General features: G+C 40.2%; 1 protein-coding gene across 13 annotated transcripts in view; it reads left to right on the plus strand.

Moving 5' to 3' along the window:
* Positions 1 to 15,207, plus strand: part of BLTP1 (bridge-like lipid transfer protein family member 1) — a 173,158-nt gene that overhangs the window by 92,632 nt on the left and 65,319 nt on the right. For 10 of the 13 annotated variants that reach the window (XM_084855961.1, XM_084855949.1, XM_084855955.1 and 7 more), the window contains 11 exons: positions 1,477 to 1,683; positions 1,826 to 2,064; positions 3,092 to 3,336; positions 3,611 to 3,716; positions 5,548 to 5,645; positions 6,276 to 6,461; positions 8,928 to 9,096; positions 9,387 to 9,598; positions 11,199 to 11,258; positions 11,874 to 12,072; positions 12,489 to 12,548. In XM_084855961.1, the coding sequence (XP_084712087.1) occupies positions 1,477 to 1,683; positions 1,826 to 2,064; positions 3,092 to 3,336; positions 3,611 to 3,716; positions 5,548 to 5,645; positions 6,276 to 6,461; positions 8,928 to 9,096; positions 9,387 to 9,598; positions 11,199 to 11,258; positions 11,874 to 12,072; positions 12,489 to 12,548 (1,781 nt within the window). The remainder of the gene's footprint in view (positions 1 to 1,476; positions 1,684 to 1,825; positions 2,065 to 3,091; positions 3,337 to 3,610; positions 3,717 to 5,547; positions 5,646 to 6,275; positions 6,462 to 8,927; positions 9,097 to 9,386; positions 9,599 to 11,198; positions 11,259 to 11,873; positions 12,073 to 12,488; positions 12,549 to 15,207) is intronic. The other 3 variants (XM_084855953.1, XM_084855962.1, XM_084855960.1) reach the window with 1 other exon arrangement.

Raw genomic sequence — 15,207 nt, forward strand, 5'->3', positions numbered from 1 at the left:
AACTTACAAACTTATAAATATAGTGTATGGAAAGAAGGATCAGGTGATTCCTTTGCCTATACCAGAGGCCTCTAAACAAGGTAGTATACGATCAGCTATTTCAATTAAGTCCACAATCCGAAGCACCCTTACATGGAAGTAAATTTCAGTGAAATCTTTGGGACTTAATTCCATATAATGGCTGCAGTTCACAATACTTGTGAGCATATGAGATTCTGACTGTAGGCCTGGAATGACAAGTGTAGGGTAAACGTCCACTTTCCAGAACCAATAACTGGCAAGTATTGAGTATATACAATGTTTTATTTTACTAGATAATCTTCCATGTGTTTATAACTGGGTTGAAAGTATGAACTTTCACTCACTGATCCACAAGAAAATTGGAAAGGAGGTTTGGTAAGCACAGATACAGTGTGGGTGGCATTTATCATGCAAATCTCTCCATCAACTGTGATCAAATAATAGCTATGATTGGGGTTTCCTTTGTTTTTCTGTTAAAATATATATATTGTATTTGCTTTTATTTTGCTCTCTTCAGGACTATAATATGGAGCAGTATCCTATTCGGCACTAGTGCTAATGTAAATTATATTATGCTAGCGTAAGGTACTTCTGGTGTTACGCCAATAGCATTTGCTGGTGTGATGGTTTTCCCTGGAAAACGTGTTGCACCAGCAAATGCCATATTGGTATTGCACTATTGGTAGCTTATGCTAAAACAGCGTAATTTACATTAGTGGGAGTGCTGAACAGGATACTGCCTTAATGTTTTAATGTTTCATTAAAGTCTTAACATTTCATTAAAGTTAGTATTTTTGTGGGAAACAATACATTTCAGTGTTTTTGCTGCATCAAGAAATTATCTACTTGAAATTAGATATTGGAAGAGTTATCCTCTTAAGTAGCCGTCGATATAAAAAATGTGTTAAAAAGTGAAATAGAATAAAAATCATATACAGGGAAATATGCATGGTGGATGTGCATGTTGTTTTTCTTCCCAACAGTTTTTTTAAAAAATAATGATTGAAATTATTTTGCTGTGCATGCCCATATACTTGATTAAGTTAAATGACTGCATTGACAGTAAGCATACACTTATCCATGCTTCATTTGAGATGGTTCTTGGCTGATGTATGCTCACAACATAGGTTTCAGTGTAGGGTCCTGGAACTAGAACCGTATAATGTAAAAACTGACTATTTGTGCCTGCTGGTTTGGTAGATATGGACAGTCCTCCAAGTATGTGTAGAGTGTCCTTTTCTGCCATGTACAGCTCCAGGCTTCTGAGTTAGACAAGCATGGTTTTCATAAACTGGAGACCGTGTATATCTCATTTCACAAATTAGGCACATCTGTATATTTTTCCTTAAACTGCTAATAAATTTATGGTGTAAGATAATTTACTAAAGATGTCAAACACACTTCTTATTTTAAAATTATTTTAAATCATATAACAAGTTCTTTGTTTCTTCTTAGAACGGTGGTGAAATGTAGCATTGCCAAATCACAGGCTCTTTATAGTGCCCAAAGGGGGTTGAAAACAAATAATGCTGCAGTCTTCAAAGTAGGTGCTATTAGCATCAATATTCCTCAGCATCCAGCCACACTTCATAGTATGATGGTGCGCAGTTCTCATCAGCTTTCAAAACAGATCTCTGACCTCATCAGACAGCCATCTACAACGTGAGTATTGCAGTTGTTATATGCAGCCATTTGGAGGCCTGACTTATTATCTAGCTTGAACTGAATTTGCATGATCAAGCTAATGTTTTATATTTTACAGCATTTATAATATCAGATAATTTTGTATCTTTTGTATAAATAGTCCACAGCTTGCAAAAGAAGATATTGCAACACCATTGCCTGCAGAAAAGACACCAACAAGTGTAAATCAGACACCCATTGAAACAAATGAGTTTCCACAGCTGCCAGAAGGTTTGGAAAAGAAACCCATAGTTCTTAAATTCAGTGCCATGATTGATGGAATTGCTATTGGAGCAGCACTCTTGCCATCCTTAAAAGCCGAGTACAAGATGGGAAGAATGAGAAGTCATGGAATGACAGGTAACATTATTCCACAAAACTTCATAAAAGTAATGGGTGCTTATAGAAAACAAGGAATGGTGTTAGGTTCCTGGTCACCTATAATTCTATTTTTAATACATTTGACTGGGATTGAAGGAGCTCCTTCAGGTACACTCCAAAACTTGGCCAAGCCCAGTGGATTTTTTTTTCTCTCCCCCACTTGAATGATGGAATTCTATCCCCCTCTCCCCACCTCATGCCGTGTTGCAGGCTGCTTGTGAAACTCAACTCCATTTGAAAAGAGATTTGCAAGACAGCATGATAGGAGCTGCTTGGAATATTTAAAACTGGTCAGTTAGTGCTGACCAGGGATTTGGTTCTCCTTGTTAGAAGGCCAAGGCTAAGTGCAAATGTTCAGACACGCTACTCAGAATCAGAAATTGGAATGAGAATGAGGTGCAAAAATAATCTGGAGCATTGACAAATATAGGCCAACCATTGCTGCTGTGGTGCTCTCTCCATTATATATTCAGTTTTCAAAATACTGCTGTTGGCTAAATCCAGAATACATCATTGTGAATGTTTCATACCCAGTGAGTTTTTTACTTTCTTATTTTTAGTAGCATCCTCCTGCAGTGCTTGGGAAGTCTGTTTGAAACGTGGGAGATTAGGAGCTGATTTGCATAAAACATGGATTGAAGTGCTAGACTATGCTGGTACAAATCTAGGCTGTTCGACATCAGACTGCAGGCACGAGATAGCAATTTAAAATGCTTCCGCATATAAAACAAAGGCAGCCAGCATTGTAGTAAACTAGCATATTTCAGAGTGGTTTAGCATAGCTTTCTCACTGATATATTAGTTTACTGCATGCCTGGAATTTGTTTTCTACAAACATTGAATGGGGGAGCATTCAAATATATTACTCTCCACCTGCATTTGGAAGTGGTATGGTCCAGACTTTTAACACCGCATTGGCAAGTGAAGCAGGCAATGGGTGGTTCTTTCTATAATTGCAGTGCTAATATAGAATATTAAATTGAGCAGGTATCTTTTTCTTTCACAGGTGCACAAACAAGGTTTACATTTGAGCTGCCAAATCACAAGTTGCGGTTCACTTCCAAAGTCTCTGCCACTGATATGTCTACCATCCCTCCCTCAGCCAGTCTTAACCTTCCTCCTGTCACAATGTCAGGCAAATATATCATGGAAGAACATGATACCTATTCAGATCACATATGGAGTATAGATGAACTGCCCACTAAGCAGGGCTACTATCTCCAGGGAAACTATTTGCGTTGTGTAGCTGAGGTTTGTATTTAAGTCTGCCTTTACTGTCTCAAAACCTTCATTTAAGTTATATGTTCATATATCTTACATCTGTACATAGTAGTATTAATTTTTCTGATTGTAAGCATAGTTCTGCATGTAGCTCACTTCTGTAATATATATATATTCTTTGGAGAAATTCTGCTAGCTGAAAAAGAAGCGTTACATTTTGCTGTTATCTGTTTCAAGCCTTTATTTCATGATTGATAGAAGACATCATGAATTAACATCTATATAAATGTTTCTCTTCTCCTAGGTTGGGTCCTTTGAACATAATCTGACAACAGACCTTTTGAACCATTTGGTTTTTGTACAGAAAGTATTTATGAAAGAGGTCAATGAAGTAATACAGAAAGTATCAGGTAAGCCTAATGGCTTTAGAATTTTCACTAACAATTCTCTAAGTTAACATCAATGTTGCTTCCTTATGTTTATGTTATATGAACCCTCAAATCGTCTATTTTATATTATCATGTTGGCTATAATGTTTTTATCATGCTGTGCAGACGAGAGCAGGCATTACTAATAATTAATGGATCTGCACACTTTGGTCAAAATGTGTTTTTCCAAATCATATTGACTGGCATTTGGTTAGGCGATAGGAACATAGGGAGCTGCCTTTACTGAATCAGACCGTTAATCCATCTAGTGAGTATTGTCGACACTGACCGGCAGCAGCTTTCCAGGGTTTCAGGCAGGAGTTTTTCCAGCACCACCTGGAGATGCCAGGGATCAAACCCTGGGACCTTCTACATCCAAAGCATGTGCTATACCACCTAGCAACAGCCCCTCCCACAATGAAATAAACATTTCCTGTAGACTTACAGTGCATTCCTAAGCATGTCTGAAACATAAATCCTAGGTATAGAATAGCAGCCTTGATAAACTAAATGGGATTCAGTACAACCCCTTTTCTTGAACATTATGAAATGTTGTTAAATAATTTTATGTTCCACTCCCCAAATGTTAGTTGTTAGCAGATAGATGGTACAAATATTTCTTGCTAAAATTGTTTTTGTGAGTCAAGCACACAAATAATTGGTGTGTTGTGGCATAGCTCCATAGGACAAGTCAACATATGCTAGAATATTTTGAATGTGTTAGACTAATATGAAGACAAAGTATGTTCATTTCTGGTGCTATCTAATCACTTACGGGCTTTTTGTTTTGTTACAATAGTACCACAGTCTTTTGAAGATTCCATAGTTCTTTACTTCAGAATATAAAGTTATTTTAATGGCAAACTAAATGTGGCATGGACAATCCATAATCTGACCTTCCACTAGTTAAAAAACATGCAAAAAAATCCCCAACTCAAAATCAGTTGAGTTGACAGAAGAGCAGGAACTGCATCAGATTGTGCAGTGATGGTTGGAAACTGGAATGGTGGGAAAGGTGTGTTCTTTTTTTAATCCTTCCTATGCCCAATCCAATTTTCCCTTCTACAGCTGATTTTTAAGGTTTTGTTTTTGTTTTGTTTTGTTTTTAATGTTGGATATTGTCAGGAGTGCCCTAGTGGCCTCTTTCAGTCTACTCCAATAGCCAACTCAAGGCACAGACAAAAGGATTCTTTTCAAGGCTTTAATCCTTTTACAGCTTAATGACTCTTTCAGATGCTAATCACCAGTGACTAAGCAATGAACAGCAGAGTAGCCTATGCTCCGGGTTAGGCAGTTGGTCCCTGTTTGAAGGAGAATCACTAGTAGACCCTGAACTTATGGGCTAGGGAGAGTTCCTCCCTCTTTCCTTTGGGTCCACGGGACGTGACCGTTGCTTGCGCACCAAACGGGCGCTACGCCTCCTTTCCGCGCCTTCCATCGCTCGTCGCTCTCTGCATCGAGCGTCTAGCAAGCCCCCCTCCCGCACTCTCTCACTGCCAGGGTCACTATCTATCTCAGGAATGCTGGCAGGAGGAATCTCTGCCAGCAGCTGTGCCTGTGAGGGATGAGCAGGCTCCTCTCCCACGGATTGCTGTTCCTCCTCAGAATCAGAACTGCTCTGGGGCTCTATGGGCTCAGTTTCCACCCTGACAGGTATATGATCACAGATATCTGGTATCATGTATAGTTTGGTTCTTAAAGAGGGATGTGCTGAATAGGTTATACTGAATATGCATTTTAGCAATAAAATATATGAAAATGACAAATCCTTTGTAAAATTCTGGAACTGTGTTTTTTAAAATAATATTTGCAGGAGGGGAGCAACCTATTCCTCTTTGGAATGAACATGATGGAACAACTGATGGAGAAAAGCCGAAGATTCTCCTCTACTCTTTGAGTCTGCAATTTAAGGTTCTTCTGAGCGTTTTCAAAAGAAAAATGCTAAAAATCCGTATTTGCTTAATACCTGCCAATAGTAACATTTTAAAACTGTAAAATCAGTAATTAATATTATACAGGAGATCTATTTTAAGCCACCTGTCAGCATCTCACTTACTTCTCCCAAGACCTCTGTGGGTCAACAATTGAGTTATGTCCAGATATTACACTAATTCTCAGTAGGTTCATGGTGTTCCTTTGTCATCATTCCATATCTTTCCTGCTTCTCAACAGGGCAGCATATCTCTATTGTGCTGCTTTTAAAAGGTTCCAAGCCTGTAGTCGAGTCCTGATTTTATTCAATTTAATTTCATTTTTAATATCCAGACATCCCTCTGGCCAATTTAGGAAAACTAAAGACCTACAAGAAGTTGTGAAGATCTCTGTCCTCCTTTTCTCTCTAAGAGGGATCATCAAATAACAATCTGTCCTTGTGCTGTATGTCTGTAAAGTATTCTCTAAACTAAAGCAATAAGCAACAGAGTTACTACTTTTCTTGTAATCTGCTGTGAAAGGCAGAAGATTTTTAAAAGATGATCTTCATAAAATGTACTTGAGAGGCTGCTGAAGCCCATCTTAAATATCTTTCGCTTCCTTTATTAGGGTATCCAGGTAACTGCTACAACGCCATCAATGAGGGCTGTACGATTTGAAACAGGATTGATAGAACTGGAGCTCTCAAATAGAATACAAACCAAAGCAATGCCTGGTAGTACCAGCTACCTGAAACTCTTTGGTAAATGCCAAGTGGACTTAAATCTGGCATTAGGACAAATTGTTAAACATCAGGTGAGTTCCTTTACTGATTTACACACTCCTGGTGACATCTTCTGGTTCTCAAAATGAGATAAAGATGCAAATGTTGACCACAGCTTTGTAAACCTTTAGTTAGGATCCAAACATGCTCTTCTGTGAGTAGAAGGATTCAGAGAAGCTTCCATGAATGGAAGTGGGAGGTGGAGTGAGGTAATTTTCTCTCACCCTCCTTTCCCCTGCAGCTCCCATGCTACTTTCCATGCCATGTCAGAGGATCCCCCAACTCTCTAGAGCAGAAGGAGATAGAGTGTTACGGAGGAACTGAGAGCACCCTATTCCATGAGCAGAACTCCACTAACAGAAGTATCGATCCAAATTAATACATCTACATTTAAGAACACGCCCCCCTTTAATATTATTGACCGGGTTCCCATGATACGACAACCCATCATGGGCAACCATCCATGGTGGATTGTCGTGTTGTCCGAACATGGAGCGCTTCCCATGGGGTGGCTAATTTTTCGGGAACAAGCCACACTGAGAAGCTATTTGCCTATGATGGGTTATCATGTCATCCAAATCCAAGAGAGCGATTTTATCATGGGTTGCCACAAGTGGCTACAGAGCCACTCAGCAAGAGCAGCAAAAAAACTCTGTGCCACTCGCTTTTCATGATCTCGCCAGTGACTGCCCTTCCATGGATGCTGAAATGGCACTTTGGAAGGACCATCACTCATTCCCTGATATTTTTAAATTTTTCATTGCCTCAAAAGTGCACAATTGGGGTCGTAATTTTTTAATTATTTTTTGTAGTTGATCTTTCACAAATGCATTTACAGCTGTCTGATATCTTGAGTCTTGCCTGGTCAATTTTCTTGTCTGTTTCAGCTGTCAAAGGGAGTTGGGAAGAGGGTAGGTAACATATAAAGAAATTGACAAAAGGTCGCATATTGGCTAATTTGTGTACATTTGCGAAGGACCAGCGGAGAAATAATACTAATGGAAAGGAGGTACATGGTGCCGCAATTAAGAAGCATTGAAAACGGGGGGAAACAGCCAAGGGAGTAAGTGCACCAAAACATTTGGGGGGACAATATCTCCCCCTTCGAGATGTGATCCTCTTGTTTTAAGTGTTGGACTGACGCTTCTCAGTGTCTTCCACCATTTCAACACTTCACAATTTTCCAGGTACTCTGGCAAGGGGAGATATTAACTCCCCTCTCCCCTTTTCATGGCTCTGTTTTGGAGCACTTACTGGTGCGATTACTGTGGTTCCCTAACAGTTGTTTATAAACCCTGAGAAGGCAGCTGCATGGGATAGAGTGAATGGGGCCCCATTGGTGGGGGGAAGTGCAAGTACTGCTGGTACTGGTGACCCATTTGCTCCTTCCCATTCTGCCACTTTCTAAGGTTTTTTTTTAACTGTTGAGACTATTTGTGTATTTTTGGGACTGGGAAGTCAATGGGAGAGGAATATACACAAGTGTAATGGGATGGAAAGGAAATGGAGGCAAAATTTGCACACCTGCAATAAATGCTCCATGACTGCAGGTGTGCAAGTTTCACTTCCATTTACTTCTCAGCCCTTAAATTTGCTCAAATTTCTGCATTTTTTTAAACTGCAAAGGACCTGCAGTAGGTGTGGCAGCAAGTGCACTGAAAAGGAACCATGAAAAGGTGGGGAGGGAGTTAATATCTCCCCTTTCCAGAGTAGTTGGAGAACTGGGGAAGTGTTGAAAAGGTGGAGGACACTGAGAAGGATCACATCTCCAAGGAGGAGATATTGTCTCCTCCCCGCCTTTGGTGCACTTACTCCTTTGGCTCCTCCCCATTTTCAGTGCTTCTTAATTGTGGCATCAGGTGCCTCCTTTCCTTTAGTATTATTTTTTTCCCTGGTTCATCTCAAGTGTATGCAAATAATGCAACCTCATCAATTTCCTTGTATGTTACCTACTCCCCTTCCCCACTCCCCTTGACAGCTGAAACAGAAAAGGAAATTGATCAGGCAAGATTCCACATATTGGACATCCATAAGAGCACACTTACACAACTGCGAAAGACCCCCCCCCCAAATTGCGACCCTAATTGCTCATTTTTAAGGCACCAAGTTTTTCTTTTTTTTAAAGAGCCGGTGAATGAAAAGGGGTCGTGATTGGATCTGCTCCAATTGTACATCTTTGCAGCACTGAAAAAAGAAGAAGCCAGGGAATGAAAAGGGGTAGCGATTAGAGCAAGGAGTGGGAGACAAGACGGGTTTTGCCACAAAGTCCCCTGGGATACGTGCCATTGCTGGCTGGAGGACTAGGGGAAGGAGCAAGCTACAGCAAGCCTGATTGTCGGGCATACCGTGGGTTGTTCCACAAACAAACAACCCACCCTGGCTTATTCGCAGGATGGATTAGTGTGATGTACGAACCCGCCCATTATGTTTCTTTGGTGTCATGTCTGGACTCTTGTTGTCCTATATCCTACCATTTGATGTCTTTGGAATGTTTTAAGGTTTATGAAGAAGCTGGATCAGACTTCCATCAAGTAGCTTACTTTAAAACCAGGATTGGATTAAGAAATGCCCTTAGAGAGGAAATCAGTGGTTCATCAGATCGAGAAGCTGTGCTCATTACACTGAACAGACCAATTGTTTTTGCTCAACCTGTGGCCTTTGATAGAGGTACTAATGAACTTGAGTCTATTTTTGTTTTATCAAAATACAAGTGTACACATATGTTTAGGCAGGGAAATGCATTAATTTGAATTAAAAGGCCAGTTGCAGGAAGCTTTCTTGCTTGGGTTCCTTGTCAAATTAACATATTTTGTACTCAGACTGCAAAGTATGACTGAAAGAGATGTATGTTCCTAATTTTTCAGTAACTGAGATAAGTCACAACTATAGCTGAACTCAAGATGATTTTCTGAACTATTTTGTTTTAAAATAGTAAAAACTTTTTTCCCTCTGAAAAGCTGTGCTTTTCTGGCTGAACTACAAGGCTGCTTATGACAACTGGAATGAACAGAGAATGGCCTTGAATAAAGACATTCATATGGCTACAAAGGAAATAGTTGATATGTTACCTGGAATCCAGCAGACATCTGCTCAAGCCTTTGGGACGCTCTTCCTCCAGCTAACGGTTAATGATTTGGGAATTTGTCTGCCCATCACAAACACACCACAGGTATTTAAGAAAATAAGAATGACAGATTTTAATGAAGTAGTAATGTGTTTGCCTAACAGGAAGTTTTCATGTTGCAGTAATACTATACTATGAGAACTGGCTACTTTTAAAAGCTGAAAATGTGAGCATCCTGTATTTTGTATAAAACAGCTTGAAAGGCTATAATGAGTTATATTATTGGGAAAAAGGGACTAAGCAATTTTGGAGATCCTTTTAACTTGTTTGTTAGATACCAGAAATCTGAATATGTCTGAAGTGCAATCAGTGTTTGAAAGGCTATGGATGATTTATTTAAACTCAAAATACTTTCTTCTTATTCTAATTAGGCTGGTACTAATAAAATATTTATAGATCTAAGGGAGCAATCCTAATGTGGAGAGACAGCCACCTCTGAACTCGGTGGCGACTGCCCTATCCAGTGCAGGGCGGGAGGAGCGCAGATGGGATCATCCCCTCCATGCTCCAGCCACTCTGCATTTGCAGCTAGATGGCCAATTTCGTCTGTCTAGCTGTGGGACATTGGAGCGCAGGGTGGGGAGGCAGGACGACACATAAAAAGTGTCGTACTGGCACTTCCGCACTCCACACTCTGCCCGTGGGAACGTCCCCTTTCTCCCCGCTCTGTGTTGCTCTTACGAGGCGGCGGGGAAGGGGGAAGGTAGGCAGTTCTCCGGAAACCAATTTTCTTAATATTAATTCTTCCAGGCATTTGAAAATATACAGACATTTACCTATTTAGTAACTTATATCTTTATTTATTGCTGACTTGAAAATCTCAAGGTATTATAAAATTCAAACTAAAATAAATGTGAATATCTCCTCATTTCATCGGTATGAAAATATGTTTGAGTTCCTGAAACAGTAAGGGCAAAATTCTATCCATATTCAGAAAGAAATCCTACAGCTACTAGCATTCCACCCAGCATATACTTCTTTTCTATCTAAACATGCATAGGATTGTGCTCTAAGCTTTTTGTTTATGCTGTGAAATTTCTCTCCAGGATAGAGTAGACCGCATAATCTGTGTTTCTCATTCATAGATTGAGAACTGATTTTTCCTGCCCTTAAATTGTACAACAACAGTTACCTTACAGTTGTGATGGTATAGCTGAAATAGATAAGAGGAACAATATATTTAGGTCCATACATTGGTGATTTGCAAGTTAGAGCAAGTATGAAAAATGCCTACATTGATGCTGGGAATAAATGATGTTACCATGGGTTGTATCCAGTGTTAGTCCTACTTAGAGTATAAATTAGACTAATGTTGGATTCAGCTCCTTGTCTGTGAAAGATGTAATGTTAAGATACACACCTCTTTAAACCTTTTGCTCAAAAGACAGCATATAGTTTAATATATTGCAGTTAAATTGATGTAGGTTAAAATAAGCTGCAAGGAATGTCATTTTAACGTTATGAGACCAGAAGAAATGTTAGTGTAATAATAGAATATGTACAATAAATTGGATTGTGTAATGCAGCTGGAGCTAAGATTTGGGTGACACAGAATTTTGAGTACAATACATACCTTGTTATATTTTGAGATATTTTAAAACCAATAACCAAACATATGAATGTAATGCTTTTAATATTGGTACAGATTCAGAGGCAGGGGCACAAGATTAATTTTGGGGGACAGAAAGAAAAACAGAATTACTGTGTAAGTAATAAGTGTTATATCAATCACAACACCTGATGAGCTGTATTTCCCCATGTTTAACAGAATGTAACTGAAAGTGAGTGACTTAGATGTTCCCTATACTCCCATGAGTTCATATTACATCTGAAACTTAAAACTGTTTTTTCAGATTTGTGCTGTGCTCCAGCCTCTAGATAGATGCTAGCTTGTTAAAAATGCTGCTTAAAGCAGGTTTGTCTTTGGGAAAATATGTTTTGTAAAACTAGATTATGCTGTATACTGTAAGGGGAATAACTAGCATTAAGAAATAGTGCAATTTATGTTAAAACCCATAAAGCTACAGAAGAAAGATTTTAAAAGGATAGGCCATGCACATAAGGAAAATGGTGAATTTGCTCTAGGGATGGTCTTAACAGAGGTTCCAGGTAGCCAGTTGTTGATTGAAAACCATTTATTCTGGAGTAACGTTTGATAAGTGTGTGTGTGTGTGTGTGTGTGTGTGTGTGTACTCTATAAGGCAAAGTAGAAAAGAAGACTTTATGGGAGAATCAGTACTCATAACTATAAAAACAAAACAAACGAAGATCGTATTCATGAACTAGACTTTGCTACAAAAGTTGTTTTGCTTTTTTATAGACTAATCACACAGCTGATCTGGACACTGGCTCTGCATTAGTCTTGACTATTGAAAGTACATTAATTACTGCCTGCTCTTCAGAGTCTCTGGTCAGCAAAGGTCATTTTAAAAACTTCTGTATCCGTTTTGCTGATGGCTTTGAAACAAGCTGGGATGACTGGAAGCCAGAAGTACGAGGAGATCTAGTCATGAATGCTTGTAAGCTTTTCCTTATTGTCTTGGCCACTGTTAATCCTATATTTTCCAGAAGTTTCATGAAGAGAAAAAGTTGTGTTTCACCTTCATGTTTAGAGACATATTACACTTCCTATATTTGAAGTGCTTAAAGTCCTGTAGGAAAATGGCTGCCCTATACAGAAAAATAGAGAACTAGGAATTCAGAATTAGTATGAGAATATATCCATATACCAAATCATGAAAAATTAAGTTATTTTCCTAAAACATGAAAAGGAAGCATATTCATTACATTAATTATTAAATATTTGTACAAGTTTCACAATAAAAACCTTTGATATTATGGTATGTTGTTATATTCGTATAACATGTGTGTGTGTGTGTTATCATATAAATATGTAATTGTATAAATATATGATGTTATATTCATCCCCCTTTAGGCGTAGTACCGGATGGCACCTATGAGGTATGTTCAAGAACAACAGGACAAGCAGCTGCAGGTAAGATTTGTTTAAAATATGCACCTATGCTGACACACAGTTTCTCATAGTTTTTTTCTTAACAGAAACCTTTTTCAAAGCAACTTTATTGTCTGTGTGCTGTTGCCATCCCATTCCAGTCTTTACTTCAGCAAACATACTCAACAACAAACTTTAGCCTGAACTATTTTTCTTTTGCCTTAACAAATGAATAAAGAGATTAAAGAATGTCTCAGTACAGTTTAGTATCTGGTCATTCTTGGGGTTGGTGTGAAGAAGGCATCCCACAATGAATTAATTCCTCCAATCACCCAGGGAAGAGCAGGGACCACATGACAGATTTTCAAGTACTCTGTTGGTTTGAGGCTTCTCTTTGCTAGTTCATCCCTGCTTTTTACCCATGAAATAGCAATTTATCATCTCTCCTCCTTAAAAAAGCTACTTCTATTATTACAATTATTCTTCTGGCTATAAAACGATTTATTTTCTTACCTGTGACTTCCATACTTTCCTAGCTTCTTCTCCTTAAAAAAAAAAAAATCTTTCTTTTAGTTTCTGTTTCTTCTCCTGCTCCTTTTAAAATTTATTTTATTTATTTCATTTCTATACCGCCCAATAGCTGAAGCTCTCTGGGCAGTTCACAAAGATTAAAACCAAACGGCACACAAAAAAACAATTTAAAATATATAGAACATTAAAACCACAATATGACAATACAACCACAATAAAACCTAGCAGCAGTGCAAGAATTTAAAATACAGATTTAAAACAGCAAAGCTAAAAGTCTAGAAAACTAAAATGCTAAAATGCCTGGGAAAATAAAAAGGTCTCCACCTGGCGCCGAAAGGAATACAATGTAGGTGCCAGGCGAACCTCACTAGGGAGCTCATTCCAGAGCCGGGGTGCCACAGCAGAAAAAGCCCTCCTCTGAGTAGCCACCTGCCTCACTTCCTTTGGCAGGGGCTCACAGAGAAGGGCCGCTGACGATGATCTTAAGGTCCGGGCAGGCACATATGGGAGGAGGCGATCCTTCAGATAACCTGGCCCCAAGCTGTTAAGGGCTTTAAATGTTAATACCAGCACTTTGAACCGGGCCCGGAAATGGACTGGCAGCCAGTGCAGCTGGAAAAGTACTGGCGTAATATGAGCTCACAGGCCAGTCCCTGTTAACAATCTTGCTGCTCTATTTTGGACCAGCTGAAGTTTCTGGACCGTTTTCAAAGGCAGCCCCACGTATAACGCATTGCAGTAATCCAGACAAGAAGTTATCAGAGCATGGATAACTGTAGCTAGGCTATCTCTGTCCAGATAAGGGCGTAGTTGGTATACCAGCCTAAGCTGATAAAAAGTGCTCCGTGCCACTGAGCTCACCTGTGCCTCAAGTGACAGTTCTGGATCCAAGAGCACCCCTAAACTACGAACGTGATCCTTTAGGGGGAGTGCAACCCCCTCCAGAACAGGTTCAATATCACCTAGCCGGGCAGATGAACCACTCACTAACAGTACCTCCGTCTTGTCTGGATTGAGTTTCAGTTTATTGGCCCTCATCCAGTCCATTACCCTGCCCAGGCACTGATTCAGAACAGCCACTGCCTCACCTGGGTTTGATGAGAAAGAGGTAGAGCTGGGTGTCATCTGCATATTGATGGCACCTCAGCCCACACCTCCGGATAACCTCCCCCAGCGGTTTCATGTAGATGTTAAACAGCATGGAGGATAAAACAGAGCCCTGTGGATCCCCATGGCACAATTGCCATGGCACAGAGCAATAATCCCCCAGCACCACCTTCTGGAATTGGCCATCCAAGGAGGAGTGGAACCACTGCAGTGCAGTGCCTCCAACTCCCAACTCAGACATCCTATCCAGAAGGATACCATGGTCGATGGTATCGAAAGCTGCTGAGAGGTCCAGGAGAATCAACAGGGTCGCACTCCCCCTGTCCCTCTCCTGGCAGAGGTCATCCCACAGGGCAACCAAGGCAGTTTCCATTCCAAAACCAGGCCTGAAGACCGATTGAAATGGATCTAGATAATCCGTTTCATTCAACAGTACCTGGAGCTGTCCTGCAACCACCTGCTCAAGCACCTTGCCTAGGAAGGGGATGTTGGCCACTGGCCTATAATTGTTAACATCCTCTGGGTTCAGGTTAGGCTTTTTCAGGAGTGGGCTAATTACCGCCTCTTTTAAAGCGGCAGGCACCACTCCCTCTCTCAAGGAGGAATTTACAGCCTCCTGGACCTAGCAAGACATCCTCTCCTTGTTTGATGCAAGAAGCCATGAAGGGCAAAGGTCAAGCACACAAGTGGTCGATCGGACTTGGCCAAGCACCTTGTCTGCATCCTCAGGCCTCAGTAACTGAAACTCATCTAATAAAACTGGACCAGACGGTGCTCTGAACGCCTCTACCAATGGAACTGCATTAATCGTGGTGTCCAATTCATGACGAATCTGAGCAACTTTATCTTCAAAGTGCCGTGCAAACATATCACAGCATGCCACTGAGGGTTCCACTGTCTCTCTCCCTGGCCCAGAATGTAACAGGCCACGAACCACTCGGAAGACCTCTGCTGGACGACACTGAGAAGATGCAATGCTGGTGGAAAAGGACTGTCTCTTTGCCACCCTCACCACCACAGAGTAGGCTCGATAGTGAGCTCTTACCAGCACGAGTTTTCCTCC

The sequence above is a fragment of the Heloderma suspectum genome, chromosome 5 (genome assembly GCF_057233095.1).
Source record: "Heloderma suspectum isolate Gila_16-S chromosome 5, 16-S_ref, whole genome shotgun sequence".
NCBI classification, from domain to species: Eukaryota; Metazoa; Chordata; class Lepidosauria; order Squamata; family Helodermatidae; genus Heloderma; species Heloderma suspectum.